Source organism: Pithys albifrons, chromosome 3, assembly GCF_047495875.1.
Source record: "Pithys albifrons albifrons isolate INPA30051 chromosome 3, PitAlb_v1, whole genome shotgun sequence".
Taxonomy (NCBI): Eukaryota; Metazoa; Chordata; class Aves; order Passeriformes; family Thamnophilidae; genus Pithys; species Pithys albifrons.
The window spans coordinates 47,055,151-47,070,328 of NC_092460.1; the positions used below are offsets into that span (position 1 = coordinate 47,055,151).

The following is a 15,178-nucleotide window of genomic DNA, read 5'->3' on the forward strand; positions in this document are numbered from 1 at the left end:
TTAGTGCCAGTTTTCTAATGCAGGAAGGAATTTGCAGGCCCACCCAGCACTCTTGAAATCTATACATGTTCACAAACAGTTCTTCCTCTATAGCTCCTACGTGCAAAATTGAGCGTAAACCATGTGATCAGTGGAGTGCAGCCTCCCCAGAGAGTGCTGGCACCCGTCCCAGTTGGGCAAGGTGCTGAAGCAAGGAGAGTCCTCTGAAGTAAGTTGATGAAGCAGGGAGTGTCCAGGCCTGTGGCTTTTGATAATCCCTGTTTTTAAAGGTTTGCATGGGCTGTCAGAGCTGCCCTATTTCTAATGCACAGATGAAAACTGCCTTCAGATGTTCTCTTTAGCAACTCTCTTAGTCCTTGCTCTTCCTCCTTCTCCTCTTGGACTGTTTGGATCTGACGCCCAGTGTATTCATGGGTTAAGGGAGAGTGATAAATAGGCAGATTTGGCTCAAGGTTTTTTCTATTGCATCCTCAAAAAATACAGTGATAAATTTATGATGTTTGTTAACTCTGGATATACCTCAGGGGAAATCTAGCACTGAGGAGCAAAGACATGCCAGTTCTGTGTCTGGTTTTGCAGATGTCTTGCTACTACCTGACATGTGAGGTGGTATCTAGCAGGACAAAGCCCTGGACATTCACTGGTCAAGGGCTGGATTAGAGCATCTTCCCGTCCCTCCTCTTGTGATATATGTGAGCATTCTCTTGCCTGCTTGGTGGAGGTAGCAGGTTTGTTCTGAAGACCAGACCAAGCAGCAGGACAACAGCCCACAGAAGAAGTAACTATATCCCAACAGAGCAATTTATCTACAGCTTTGCAGGCTAAGGACTCTTAATTCTCAGCAGAACTAAAGCTTACTGGGAAATTTGCAGTCAAAAAGAACAAATTAAAAAATGAGTACAAAAAGTATGTCTACACTACCTCTTTAACCTGAAGTCTCCTCATTTTGATGTACACCTGAACGTCATGTCATTTGAGGATATTACCCCTGTTTAGGATCAACAGCGCTTTGTTCTTTAAGCAGTGCCCATGACCTCCAGAGAGTTAAAGTCTGCCCCATATGAATCAGAATGGGATTTCTGTGATTCTAGTAGGTTCTTTAAAATACCACTCAATCCATTTTAATCACTCTAGCACTCTAGCACACATGATCTGTGGAAATAGAAGATCAGCCTCACTTGCAAATGTATCACTAAATCACAGGCAAAGGACATGTTTTCTCCTCGCAGAGGCTGCACCCCTAACAGTACTCTTTAGGTAATTCATCTCTCATCATATGCTCCAATTTGCTTTCCATGTTACTGCTCACTTGATGGGTTGGGAAACGATCAATGCCAGATGCACATTCCTTTCAGGCAGTAAATGCTGCTGCAGCAGTAAGTTATGTGCACCAGCTTCTTGTTTCATTAAAATCACATATGGTTTCCATTTGCCCCTAATTGGTCTCACATCAGCTCTGCCATATTCTCTGAGTGGAAACTTAGACCTGTGGCTCCACTGAACAATTCCAAAGAGCTATGAGAAACCAGAGCCTTGTCTGTCTCAGCCTGCCTTCCCCTTGTTCTGTACATACTCTGTCAAGAAGTACTTGATCTGGAAGAGAGGACTGAACTTAATCTTACTCTATTGCACTGATCTTTTGTTGACCAAAAGGAAATGAAAAAGGTGTTTTGAGTGAAGCATTGCTTTGAGTCATATGCTTATTATTTTTATCCACTGTTGTAAGCTGGCTTTGGAAGTGCTTTTGTGTGGTGGTTTTGACAACCATCTTTCCAACACTGCTAAGCTTGGCTGAAAGCATTTCTGTCTTTGGCAGCTGTCAGTGGCACAGAATGAGGCAAAATATACACTGCTGAAAACACTCCTTGGAGAGAGATGCAAGATGCCTCTACTGTGCTCTGTACATGAGGCACTCCCTTCCCCTCCCTCCATTTCTATCATTTTTCCTTCCTTTGCTGTGATACTTGCCTACTGCTTTTTGCCTCTAGCTTGAATTCAGCTTCCAGGGACTACTTAAAAATATTTAGGTGTAAAGTTAAAAGAAAAAAAAAGAACCTACCAAAAAGGAGACAGAGAAGTGTCTACTTGGCAGGAATGACATAGGTTTCTCTTTTTATTTTACCAGAGGAATCTCAAAGCTATAGGCATGCTCATTACATAATCTGCAGTGTCTCTACTTAGAACTATAGCAAACCTAGAATATTTTGTTGGTGCAAACTCTGAGACTAGCCTAGTGATGTGTGTAACTCCTATGGCACAACTCACTCTGTGCCTGTTCTAGCTCATCTCTTAGGTCTACCTGGCTTCCTTGAGTTTACTAGGTGTAGCAGCTTGTAACACCAGACACTGGGTTTTTCATTTCTTTTGTTTCTTTAGCTTCTCTGTGTTTTTCATGAGGTATTTCCTGAAGCTAGTTTTTACATGTACTAACATCTATATGTGGATCTAAGTGATTCTACTTGTAAATGGATATAGATGCATTTTAGATCCTTCCTTTTTTCCCCCTCCATTTAGTCTTTCCTCTGTCTTTCCAACAGACTATCTGTGTATGATGGGGAAGAATGGGTGCTAATATCAGGAGTTAGATGCAGGGTCAGTGCTGGGCAGCTTAAGAGTCTTCAACTAGATTGCATATAGGAACCTGAAGGAAGTATCTAGAAGAGAATATGCAGGTTCTTATCTAACAGACCTCTTGTTTCTCTTTGATTCCAATGTGTTTCAAAGGGAGCTTGAACTTCCCACAGGGTCTTGAACAAACACCATGACGGGAGGGAGAAAAAGCTTGATACTGCTGCCATCAGAAAAATTGTATCTAGTTAATAAGCTACAGGTGAAATGCCAAGTACAAACCGAGTTCTGCTTCTTTTATGCAATGCTGAGTCTTTAATTTATGTTCTTGTTGAGAGGATTAACTTCCTCCCAAGTAAAGCCCTTGTAGAGTAGTTTATGCTTTTTGAAGTGATGGGAGGTTTGTTGCAATAATAATCTTGCATGAAAGAGTTGAATTACTCCTTATTTTGCAGTATTGGAAATAAATTAGCACACCGTGTCCTGCAAACAGACTCTCAGTGGCAAGAAAATCTGCAGAGATGGGAAATGTGGTTAATATTTAACAAGTGCAATTGTAATAAGTTATTTTATACAGAGTGTGGGCCTGAGTGAAGCCATTTAATTGCCTTCCACTTCTTTTGGGTGGCCTTCAAACAGCCTTGCCATGCCACAGACAGGGAAAGTTTTTGGGATGTCTAGAACAAAGGCCAAAAGTAAATGTCATAGTTCTGGTTAGAACAGGGGAAGGAAAGTTATTTGGATGTCCTGCTTTCCTGTTGTTGTTTAGAATTTTATTGTTAGTTACCAACACACTTGCTAAAGTAAACACAAGTCCTTTGCCATGTGTTATTTATGTGGCAACTGACTGGTAGAGGTGATTGGTGTCAAGAAGATGCTCTTTCTCAGTCAGTGTTCATAAGAGCACTTTGAAAAGACAAAAGGTCAAGATTTGGACTGTCAGTAATGGGAACTAGTTTGTTGGTCCAGGGGTATGAGAGGAAGGCAACTAGAAGTGAGCCTCTTAATTCACTACTTTTTTTGCTTTCTTGATGAAGTTCTCTTTGATGCTGTGTACCAGCACAGCTGGATTTGACTTCTTCCAAGATGAAGCAAAAGAGGTTTGTCTTTGTGACTTTGGCTGAAGGTCACAATGGAACAAGGCAAGAGAAAACTCCTCTATTGTATTTTTTCTGCTTTCTTGTGCTTTGCAAGAAGCCTTCAGATTCAGTACTCTGATTCGTAAAAGAATTCTATTTTGATTATGGAGGAAGAAGTGACTTTCAGTACAAAAAGATTATCAAACAGACTGGAGGCTTCTGTTTTTTCCGCTCTTCATGAATCTCCTGCCTTCTTCAGTATTTCCCTCTCCGTTCTGCTTTTTTGTCCCCTTTCTTGGGTAGGCACCAGCTGCTTGCTGCTCATACAAGCCTACAGCCATCAGGCAGTTTAACAGAACCTCACAAGAGGCTGCATATACTCAGGCCATATTTCCAGTCCAAAGGATGCAGTCCAGTTTTAGTTATGGTACTCTGTTTTTAGGGCAGCCAAGAGTGTTGGTAGTAATTGCTAACAGTCAAGGGAGTGGGAAAAGGAATGCACCTTGTGAGAGAGAGTGAGCAAGGTAGACAGCAATTCTATCTTAGCAGCACCATCAGCACCAGTGCTAGAAAATCTGTGTGCAAAAGCATCCTGCCTTGACTACATTAGGAGACACTCTTATCCACTAATATTCTGTAGTGTGCTAGGTATACTCAGGAGTCTAAAACATAGCAGCTGCCTTAGCACTGCATGATGTGAGCCCTCCAGCATGTACCAGCACAGTAAACAGCTTTTGTGAGGCAAACTGAATGAGAGAGCTGCTAGTAAATCTGGTAAAAAGGTCTCAGTAAACTGCGCTTGGAAGTGAGCCCTTGTATAGTCGTTGGATGAATAAAATGGCAACCATCCTCTTTGGTATGTCCTGTGTCTGATGTTAAAGCAGCATTTCTAAGTGTTATGCAGTTTCTGATGTAGTTAGTGGCCTCAGGATAGAAAGAGTCTTTCTTCATCCTCCCAGTCACGTTGCTGCTCCCCATATATTTTATTTTGCCACTATTTGGATGTCTGAGAATGTACTGGGAGAATAACTTGTCCCCTGTGTCTCCATTAGTAAACAACGCAAGTTCTCCACATCCTTCGCTTACTTCACTGCAGTGAGCATCTCAGCCAAAGCTCTCACTTAAAAATACTCATATTGCGCAGCAATAAAATAAATCCTTGAAAGAATAATGAGAAGTGTAGCAGTTGTTACTCTCCTGAGCAGTTCATGGTAATTGGTCACAAGGGAAATGGGTTTGAAGCAAATCCTGGTCTCTAAAGGGTGTGCCTCCTCTTAAAATGCTGTTTATGGATGACAACCAGGACACTTGGATGAAAGCATCTGGTTCTCATGGTGCAGTTGAGCAAGCAACTGGGATTTGCGGTGTGTTAGCTTGTGCTTGTAAAGCTGCCCATTCGTCAGGGGAAGGTGAGATTTAGGACAGGGTCACCCTCTAGTGGCTGGCCCCGATAAAGAACACGGACTGGACTGACCCAGGACAGTGATGCCCTTGCTTTTTCACTTGGGAAAAAGAGCTACCACATATGCATCACAAAATCACAGAATCTGTCGAGTTGGAAGGGACCCACGAGGATCATCGAGTCCAACTCCTGGCCCTGCACAGGACCATCTCCTAGAGTCACACCATGTGCCTGAGAGTCTCATCCAAATGCTTGAACTCTGTCAGTCTTCGTGATGTGACCACTTCCCTGGGGAGCCTGTTCCAGTGCCTAGCCACCCTCTGGGTGAAGACCCTTGTCCTAATGCCCAACCTAAACGTCCCCTGACACAACTTCAGATCATTTCCTCAGGTGCTGTCACTGCTCACCACAGAGAAGAGATCAGTGCCTGCCCCTCCTCTTGCCCTCACAAGGAGGTTGTAACTGCAATGAGGTGTCCCCTCAGTCTCCTTCTCTGGGCTGAACAGACCAAGTGCCCTCAGCCACTCCTCATCCAGCTTCCCCTCTAACCCTTCATCATCTTTATTGCCCTCCTTTGGACATTTTCTAATAGCTTAGTATCTTATGTTGTTGCACCCCAAACTGCACACAATATCTAAGGTGAGGCCGCACCAGTGCAGAGCAGAACAGGACAATCCCCTCCCTCGAGTGGCTGGTGATGCTGTGTCTGATGCCCCCCAGGACATGGGTGGCCCTCCTGGCTGCCAGGGCATTGCTGCTCACATTCAACTTGCCATTGACCAGGACCCGCAGGTCCCTTTCCATGGCACTGCTTTCCAGCATCTCATTCCCCAGTCTGTCTGTGCATCTAGGATTGCCCCATTCCAGGTGCAGAATCTGGCATTTCCCCTTGTTGAGCTTGTTATGGTTGGTGATTGCTCAGTCCTCTAATTTGTCAAGGTCTCTCTGCAGGGTCTCTCTGCCTTTGAGGGAGTCAACAGCTCCTCCCAGTTTTGTGTCACCTGCAAACTTGCTCAGTATCCCTTCCAGTCCTGCGTCCAAGTCATTTATGAAGATGTTGAAGAGCACAGGGTGGAGCCCTATGGAACCCCACTAGTGGCAGGTCACCAGTCTGATGTCATCCCATTCACTGTTACCCTCTGCACTTGACCTGTGATCCAACCCCCGACATGGTGTGTTTTGTCCAGAAGGTTACTAAGTCAGAATATCGAAAGCTTTACTGAAATCCAAAAACATATTCACTGGCTTCCTATGATCACCTAGGTGGGTTACCTTATCATAAAAATAAATCAGGTTTGATAAGCAGGACTTTCCTCTCATGAAGCTGTGCTGGCTGTGACCAGTGACTTAGTTGTCTTTCAGGATGTAGTAGCTAGTGTGTGCCTGGATGAAATTACTTGGTAGCTGCCAGTCTTTTCACGGTTTTGTTTCCTCAGCTTGGCAAATGTTTGTCTTAATCTAGCACAGCCACTTCCCTTACTTCAGGCATTGCCTGTTTGTCTGCTCCTTGACTCATGGAAAGAATACCTTCTGCTATCTCAGCTGTAAAGTCAATGTCCTCTTCTGCTTCATATCTTACCTTCAGGCCTATTCTTCCTATGAATCTTAGAGAAAATGGCCACAGAATAAGTGATAAGTTCGAGAGTACTTGAGTTAGGTATGTGGGTGTATGGGCAAATAAAAAGTCCTATAAATCCTCCTACTCCTGTGCCCATCTGGTTTGTTGGCCTTTATAGGAGCTCATCCAGTGACATTTAGAAAAGGTGTAAGTGGTTTTTGTCTGTATTTGTGTGTATACATGCACCTGCAGACAGTTTGTACCAGAGCAGGGATGCCAGTGAAACACAAACTATTGACTGCTGGCACTATACTAGTCCTGTGGCAAATCTGAGCCATCTTTGTTTTCCTAAGTGCTAAGCTAGTTTACATTAAAAAAAAATCACAACCAAACAAAAACCCCCAAAAGACAAGGGAAGAGATAAATACATTAATAATTTTTGATACATTTTTAAATGCATTTCTTGAATCTTCAAACATAGCAGGTTATTATTTTCATAATAGTATTTTTTTTAGAATATTAACTAAATACTTGGTTTTCTTTCTCTCTGTTTTCTCTCTCATTTTTTCAGTCATGTCAAATGTTGAGAAGCAGCGCATATGTCTTCTCCTCTTTGTATCATGATGTGGCTACGATGCTTATCTTATCAAGATTTATATCCCTGTCTAATTTAGCTTTTCATAAATAATTACAAATCACTCATGAGACCTTGCCAACTGCTCTAGTCCCACAAAGTGACCTGACCTGAAACCCCAAGGTACTGAGAAACATTCATCTTGGAGTATTTTCATAGGCAGTACTTCAAAGGAATTGTGGTTTAAAAATATGCAGCTATTTTGGTGACCACTTGTGTGGGATAAAGTTTCCCATCAGTAATAGTAGGACTGTAAGAGAGCTTCAGGGAGAAGGGAGGAATTCAGGAGAGCAGTCACAATACCTTTTGCCTCATTTTGCTCAAGGAGTAGAAGTCTGCAGAAGTAAACAGTGAACATAACATGGACTGTATTTGCAACCAACATACTGTAGATTTCTGGTAATTTGCAGAGGGTGAAAAGTTCCTCTGGCAAGTATGCGTGGCACCTGCTCAGTTGGAAGCAATGCTCTTTATTTTCTGACCAGGTATAAAGAGTGGTCTAGCCACATAACTGGGGAGTGGTGATTTGAAGGAGCAAAGATGGAAAGTGGGAAACGTGGCTGCAGATGTGCAGCTTCGAGCTCTGTTCTGGACAGATTTAGAAGTGGCTGTCATGCATGGAGGCTTAGGGTGTTGAAGCTACACATGTAAGAGCAACCTCTGAGCAGTCCTGTCCATCCAGCATTTCTCTCGTGTTTCTCAGACACATCTAATCCTCAGGGGGTGGGACTTTAACCCCATAAAACACAGGGAATAGACTTAAGTTGGAGTATCCTCTGGTCCTTGGCTAACAACTTGACTTTTCCTTCAATATGGAAAAAATGAGGCAGGGTGGGTTCTTTGTCTATTTTTAAAATTTCAGAAAAGAAAAGAACTTAACTAGAAAAATTACCATTGCAGTGATAAAGGTGACTTCTCTGAGAAACAGAGGGCTTGCCCCGTTTACAAAATTCTTGAACTGGCAGCCCACACTAAAGTTTGTCATGGCTTTTCTAGGTGAATTTGCTAGGATGGGTGTTCTTCAGCTTTACTGGGGAACAAGAATATGAAAATACAGACCTTTCCATTTGCTTGCAAGGGTATCATTAGTTGAAGTTGGGATGCTGTTATGTGCTAGTGTAGATGTGCATTTTGAGTCTTTGTTCCTTTGATGAAGCTCTTGATTAGTCCATAAATCAAAGTTTCTGTCTCTAGTGGCTGTGCTACTCTAACTAGAAGTTAAACGACTACCAAGCTACCAGTGAAGTACATGAAGAAAATCGGGTTTAGGTATTTTGTCAGCAATTGAGAATCCTATTGTCATCCTATATACTGTATTCTGGTTTGGGAACCCTAGCATTTTGTAATACTGCCTTTAGAGTATTTCTAATCATTCTTAGTAAGATACAAGATTTCTTTGTTGGTTTCAGGTGTGTTGGGTGAACACCACAGTTTTTAAATTCCAGTGAATTGGATATGCAACAGATTAAGATAAAGATGTTTGACACTCTGCTGTAGACCCCAGCATTAGTCAGCTGTCCTGGAATTCACAAAGCCTTAAAAGAATTGTATTCTTTCTCATTGACCCTTAGGCAGTCTGGTTTCTGTAGCTTTGCTGGTGGTTGCGGTGGTTGGGGGCAGCTAATGGAGGAAACTAGTGTTTTAAAGGTATTGCAGTCCTCAAGCATGTGCTTCAGTATAGCTACTAAATTTTGAAGATGAGAGTAAATTAAAGTCTGGACAATTTGTTAAATAAAAGAATGAATAAAATTGTACTGGCTTTTACTGCAATTGGGCAATAGAAGTTTAAGAACAATAAAACTATTTAAGTTTTACACTCAATGAATGAAGGTTTTGTTGGCTGTTTGAATCAAAGCCAGCAAGACTGTCTTAGCTAGTTTAAAATTTCTTTGACAAGTCCGGCTGACAAACAGGATATAAATCAAAGCAGAGTGAGTTTGTCTTCATTTGACACCACCCTCATGGAATAAGGTCCAGGAACTGGTGTGTATAACCAGACCTATGTCTTCTTTTAAGTCTGTTCTTCAGGTTAATCAGAAAGCTGGTATAAGCTTTTTGCGCTGTTATGCGTTGTTGTGGTTATTGGGAAGCAGAAGGTGCATTGAGCACACAGAGAACAATTTAAAAGTAGTGTCTTATTGAACATCATTCTGTATGTTGAGAGTTAAGACATTAAATACAAACTTCATCCCAGTGGATTGGTGAAAAGAGTTTAATCTGTCTTGGTCCCAGGTATAATCTACCTTGCAGATTTCAGTAAGATTTAACCATAAGTAATGCTTGTTCTTATTCTTCACGCACAACTGGATTTCCTCTATATAAATAATTCCTTTGGCATCCCATTTTACATGTCATTGCTGTGTGTGAGATTTAGAATAAACTGAGAGGAAGGTTGCCTGGAATTTTGTTTTATTTTACAGAGTAATTTATCTAAGCAGGTGTCTCATTGTTTTGGGGGTTTCTTTTCTGTGGTGTTTTCTTTTGTTTTCTTTAGTTTTCTTTTTGCCTTTTTTGTTGTTTTTTGTTTGGTTGTTTGATTTTTGAAGGGGAGGGTACAGTGTAAATGTTGTGTAAGGTTGTTCATAATTTATTACATTTTTCCTCCTTTATGACAGTGATCCGAGCTAAAGTGGTGGGGAAGAAGCTCATGAAAGATGGACCATTTGGAACGATGCGATACACAGTCAAGCAGATGAAGGTATGTTTGCAGACATTTCGCACAGGCTTGTAGATATAATAATAACTAATTAACGTAATAAGTCTAATTAACAAACAGCTTGCATACTTAGCAGCAAATCAACTTTTTTTGTATTGACCAGCAGAATGGGGGAAAATGAGCAATTGGTAGACATTTGCCTGAAGAGGGGCAAGGAGCAGGAAGAGTTCATTCCAGATATACAATGCGGAATACCTGAATTCTTCCATTATTTTTAAAATTTCTGGTAGTAAAAGATGCCAGATGGTCTTCTGTAGATACTGAAGTTCTGTTTTGTGCTCAACATGAGTGTTAGACTGTGAAAATGCAAGCTTTTCCATGCAGCACTTTCATTAAATCTGAGAAGGAAATTATAGCAGGAGGTCTGCCAGCCTTGGGAAAGTGTTCTTGTTTCTCTTCTTTCATTGCATTCTTTGTGACCACTGGTTAGGATGATAGGATTTTTTTTCCATGTACAGAACAAATGAAAATCATATAATAAAGTCTTTTTATAAAGCTAAACTGAACACTGTAACATTTAAACATCATTAGCTCAGAAGAGCTGTAAAATATTGACTCAGAGATGAAAAGAGGTAGATCTCCCAACCAGTTGCTTAATTTCTTTAGTTCCTTTCTTCAGAGCTTTAATTCTTTGCTGCACAAATTGTGCTCAACCTGCTGGTTTAGGCTTACTATTTTTTTAAACTATCCTGTTGTTATGTAATGCTAAAAATCAGCCCTAGATTGTTTTTCTTGGCAATGCCATTCCAGTCATAAGACTGGTTTATGTCTTTAGAGAAAAAATAAAAAAGAAAGGGAATGGAAAAGCTTGGCAGAGACTGCAGAAATCTGAAACATATTAGACAAAGTAAAGGTTCAGAAAAAACCAGTCACTTGCCTGCCTTGTAACAGTAACTTTCTTTATAAGGCAGTTTATAACTAAGCTGGAAAGCAGGAGGAGGAGATGCAAAGCCTGTTTCATAAGCTGTCGCAAAGCCATGCACGTAGCCAAATCTGGTCCTGGCATGGCTCGTCCACAAGAGTGGAATGCTTGCACTTTGAATAAGAGGGTGTGAGATGCTGAGCTTATTGGTTTCCTTAAACCTTAAGCATTTCTTTTTAAGACTTCAAAGGAAATACATATTTGTTGATTAACTTGTATTTTTTAAAAAAAACAAATGGTTATGTTGGCAACAATGAGAAAATGCTGCCATTTTTTTTTTATTTTTTTTATGGCTGTCCTTGGCCTCATCAGGCTTGCAGCACTTGTGCTACTCTTGTCCAGTTCTGTCACTGTCCAGCTCAGCAAGGGTACTGCACTTCACAGAACTCCTCAACATCCACATGCTGTAGTGGCTTTATCAACTTCTCTTTTTCCAATTTCATCCTGATGGGTCCAGTACCACTACTTTCCCTCCTTCTCAGTTCCAACAGTTTGAGCAGTGATCTGGAATAATGGTAGTCCCTGAAATTAGCTACTACCCTTTACCAGCCACAATGTTGGCTTCTCTCCTATCTAATGATGCAGCCTGATATATTGTCAGCCAGTGAGTTGCACAGTATCAGAAATCTCTGGGACAGCATTAAACATTCCTCCTTCAACCTAGGAGCCTCAGCAGTGTCCCTGCTAGGAATAGAAAAGGATGTGATGTGTCTGCTGGCACGTGGAGGGGCGTAAGCCCAGGCAAGGAGAGTGTTGAGTGAAGCAGCAGCCACTCTACTGTCAGTAGACACCATCATGTCAATCTTGAGATAAGATGGCTGAGCCTGCCCTGGCTGTTTTCATTGGGTTATTTTGCAATACAGTGTCCTTTTGCAGGAGCAGTTTGACAGTGTTTTGTTAGGAATCTGCGTGTCCAGCAAAATCGAGTGATTTTAAAGGAGAAGTCAAATGTTGGTCAAACTGCCTCTGTGTCTGCTGCATAAATGGTGGGTTGGTGGGATGTTGCATTGGACATTTAACTGTGACCTTTGGCAAGAAGGAACCTGAAGCAAAGTGCTCAGTAGAACTGGAATGTTTGGAGAACATAGTTCTTGATAAACAAACAAACCAACCAAGTGTCTTTGAAACCCTGCTGTCTTCCTGCTGAAATTAAAGACTTTAGTATAAAGAGAGATTTAGATCCATGCAGTGGGGAAGTTCAGAATGGTGCAGCAAATCTCTCCCCTGCTTGCCCCTATGAAAGGTGACTGTCCTGCTAATATGGAGGCCTATGGCTCTGCACAGCTGCATGGGAACATCTAAAGATAAAACTAACATGTCAGTCTTCACCTGCAGATGAAAAATAAATTAGCCATTTGGTCTATCAGTGTGTACTGAATTGCCTGTGGAAAGCACTGAAAGCCTTAAAGAGCAACAAACAATCTCTATTTCTTTCATGGGCTCCTTGGAGATTGCTGGGATTGATTGTTGATCTCACTAACACTCCTGAACTTCTTGCTGCATTTCACAACTAAACCAGCTTGGGGCCTGGACTGGAGCACAAGGTCAGCCTACAGTGACAGAACAGTGCCAGGCTTTCTAGAATTCAAGTTTGTTGTCTGAAAAGACCTTCTGCTTTTTCAAGCAACGTCTGCCTCCCTGCACTGTTTACTCAAATAATATAAGAATACTTCGAGATCACGTGTCATAAAGCTGCACAGGACTGATCTAACCCCTACGTGTTCTGTGATCCTGCAGTGCATTCTGAGAATGGCCCAAACCTATTTCAGGAAACTGCAAAGGAAACAAGGAGATAAGATGTTTCTCCTCCATGTGCACAAACAGTCCTGGTTGACCATGGCAGCACTCTGCACAGGCTGCCAGAAGTGAGGAAGGTTTCCTTGGTGTGTTGCTAATCTGTAAAATGAGTCTGTGGGGGGAAATGTGATAGTTCCAAGAGGAAAGAAGTGGGGTAGGATTAATTTAGTTTAATTTTAGACAGACTAAAATGAGGTGTTGAGTCTTTCCTGCTCTATTGATTGTCAGTGGATAGAGACAGGAACTACCAAAGTGTAATTCAGCCCACTAGTTGTAGACAGATATTTTAGGATGGGCTGAGTTGTTCTGGAGGTGCCCTGTTCTGGGCATTCGACTAGAAAGGATGCCTAATTCATGTGAATTGCCTAATTTTTGGGTAGCTGAAGGTTAGGCAAGATGACTCCAAGCCCTTGATACCTAGTGCAGCCTCACATGGGAGGGATAGAGGGACAAACATTGTGAACAACTTCACAGGGTGAAGTTGTTCATGTAGCAGGAACCACCACATGTGTGCATTTCTGAGGCAGTGGGGCTGCTAAGGGGAGTGCTGACATGGATGGAAATAGAGCAGCACTAGCAGACATCACCATGTGATGGTTGCTAATATTTTGTTCCCTGTTATTATGCTCCTAAACATGCGCATTTGTGGTGACAGGAGAACTCCAAGGGTAGCAGTTAGGAGAGAGTCTAGCTTTATGGTTGGTTTTCTTCTGACTGGTGTAACAGCACTACTAGAACATTTTGTATATATAAAAACTGTGCTTAAGGTATTGTTTTATTTGTTTTGACAGTGGGCATCTATGGAAGATCCCCCGTTGCCAAATTTGCTTTTTCTCTCCCTGAGAACCAAAGTCATGGTGAATTTTGTTTAGTCATCGGAATGTGAGGCAGGCCCTTGTCTGCCTCAGCATTGGTTCAATTAGCATGGCAGTGTCTAGTACTGATGAGGGTCACTGAGAGGTGAATTGAAGTGCTTTTTGAGAGGCTGAGCATGCTTCATTTAGCAACCCTGTCCCTGATGGTGATGTGAACAGGAAATCAGGTCCTGGAGTTGAAAACCAAGCCCTGGTTCAGCATCACTAGCTACTTCAAAGGCAGTGATGTTGAGCTTGATGGCACAGAAGATGCACAAAGTGATGACTGTAAGAGTCCTGAAGGAAGGACCTGAGCAGCTTCTCGGAAGAATGATTAAGTCCTGGCTTGTAGCCCTTTCAGCAAGATGGAGAACAGGCTCAAAGCGTGCCTGTGTATGTGCAGACTTTATAACACAGATACTTAATTTGTCCAGCATGACTTGGAGCTTAGCACTGTGAGTGGCAGATCCCTTGTACTGCATATGCACAGCGTGCAGCTCTCTGCAGTGTAGATAATGCACTGCCTGGAGGGACTGGGCAGCCCCAGTTGTTATCTTAGCTGGTCTTATCTGTTTAGATACTGGTATCACAGCTTCTTGGTGTGACACTCACTAGAATGAGGTCTGAACACATGATCTTTATTCTATGTGCCTTGCCTCACAGTACCCTTGGGAGGCAAGGCAGAGCTCTTCTATAGGAACAAAAGTGTGCTGAGGGCTAAATAACTCATCCAAGGACAGACAGGATGCTTGTGCCAGAACCTAGCTCTCCAGCTATCTTGACCATGACTGGAAAATCTGAGTAGGTCATTCGATACCAAGAAAATTGCAGGGATAAAGTAGGGATTAGGTAAAGTTCAATTCTTCCATATTCATTGAAAGATTTTGCTCACCTATGGACAAAATTGTATATCTCAAACATGATCTGTAAGCCTTTGTTGATACAGTATGATTAATTTAAAAATTGCTTTCTTTGTGTATTTGTGGGGTGTAGAAGGAAGGCTGAAAAATGCAAACTCTTTAGTATATCTTTCACTATACACAGCAGTGCTGTGTCTGAGTGATGATAACTGTTACAAGATCATGCTGATTAGAGGAATATAACTAAGGAGAAAAAAGCCCACCTGGCTGACATTCTGTAGATGCCCCAAAGATAATTTTGTCTCTCAGCATAGCAGAATTAGTAGTAGATTTTTATGGTTTCATATCAACTCTCTGGGCCTAGCATAACATCTGTAAAATTAACAGATGTTCCTTCAGAAAGAAAAAGATTTGTTGTTTCTAAAGGAGATGGGGGAGTGTTGAAATACCCTGGGATAATAGGGGACTCCAAGAACTAGAATGCAGCCTGGAGAAGAATACCACAGCTTAGGTGACACAGCAGCAAGTATCTATAGCTCTGGGATTGTTTGGGATTTTTTATTCATCTTTTGCCTCACATGAGTAATTACTGCTAAACTGAATGCGAATGTCCTCTCTATTAATAAAGCTGACAGAGGAAATGATAGGCTGGGAAATGCTATTCAGCTCTAATTCTCTCTGACTTATATTGTTTTTGCCTTTAACTTTTAAATGTTGGCCATTCATAGAGTTGGAGGGGAAAAAAAGGAGACTGAATGCTTTGAAAAGACAGTCAAATTTTAAATATG

The 15,178-nt window shown here is 41.8% G+C and overlaps 2 protein-coding genes across 2 annotated transcripts in view; one reads left to right on the forward strand and one right to left on the reverse strand.

The window, feature by feature from the left end:
* The window catches only part of SYN3 (synapsin III), a 200,743-nt gene that overhangs the window by 110,544 nt on the left and 75,021 nt on the right, over positions 1-15,178 (reverse strand). The window lies entirely within an intron of this gene.
* Positions 1-15,178, forward strand: part of TIMP3 (TIMP metallopeptidase inhibitor 3) — a 38,744-nt gene that overhangs the window by 16,538 nt on the left and 7,028 nt on the right. Inside the window, exon 2 of the mRNA XM_071551662.1 lies at positions 9,857-9,939. Within this exon, the coding sequence (XP_071407763.1) occupies positions 9,857-9,939 (83 nt within the window). The remainder of the gene's footprint in view (positions 1-9,856; positions 9,940-15,178) is intronic.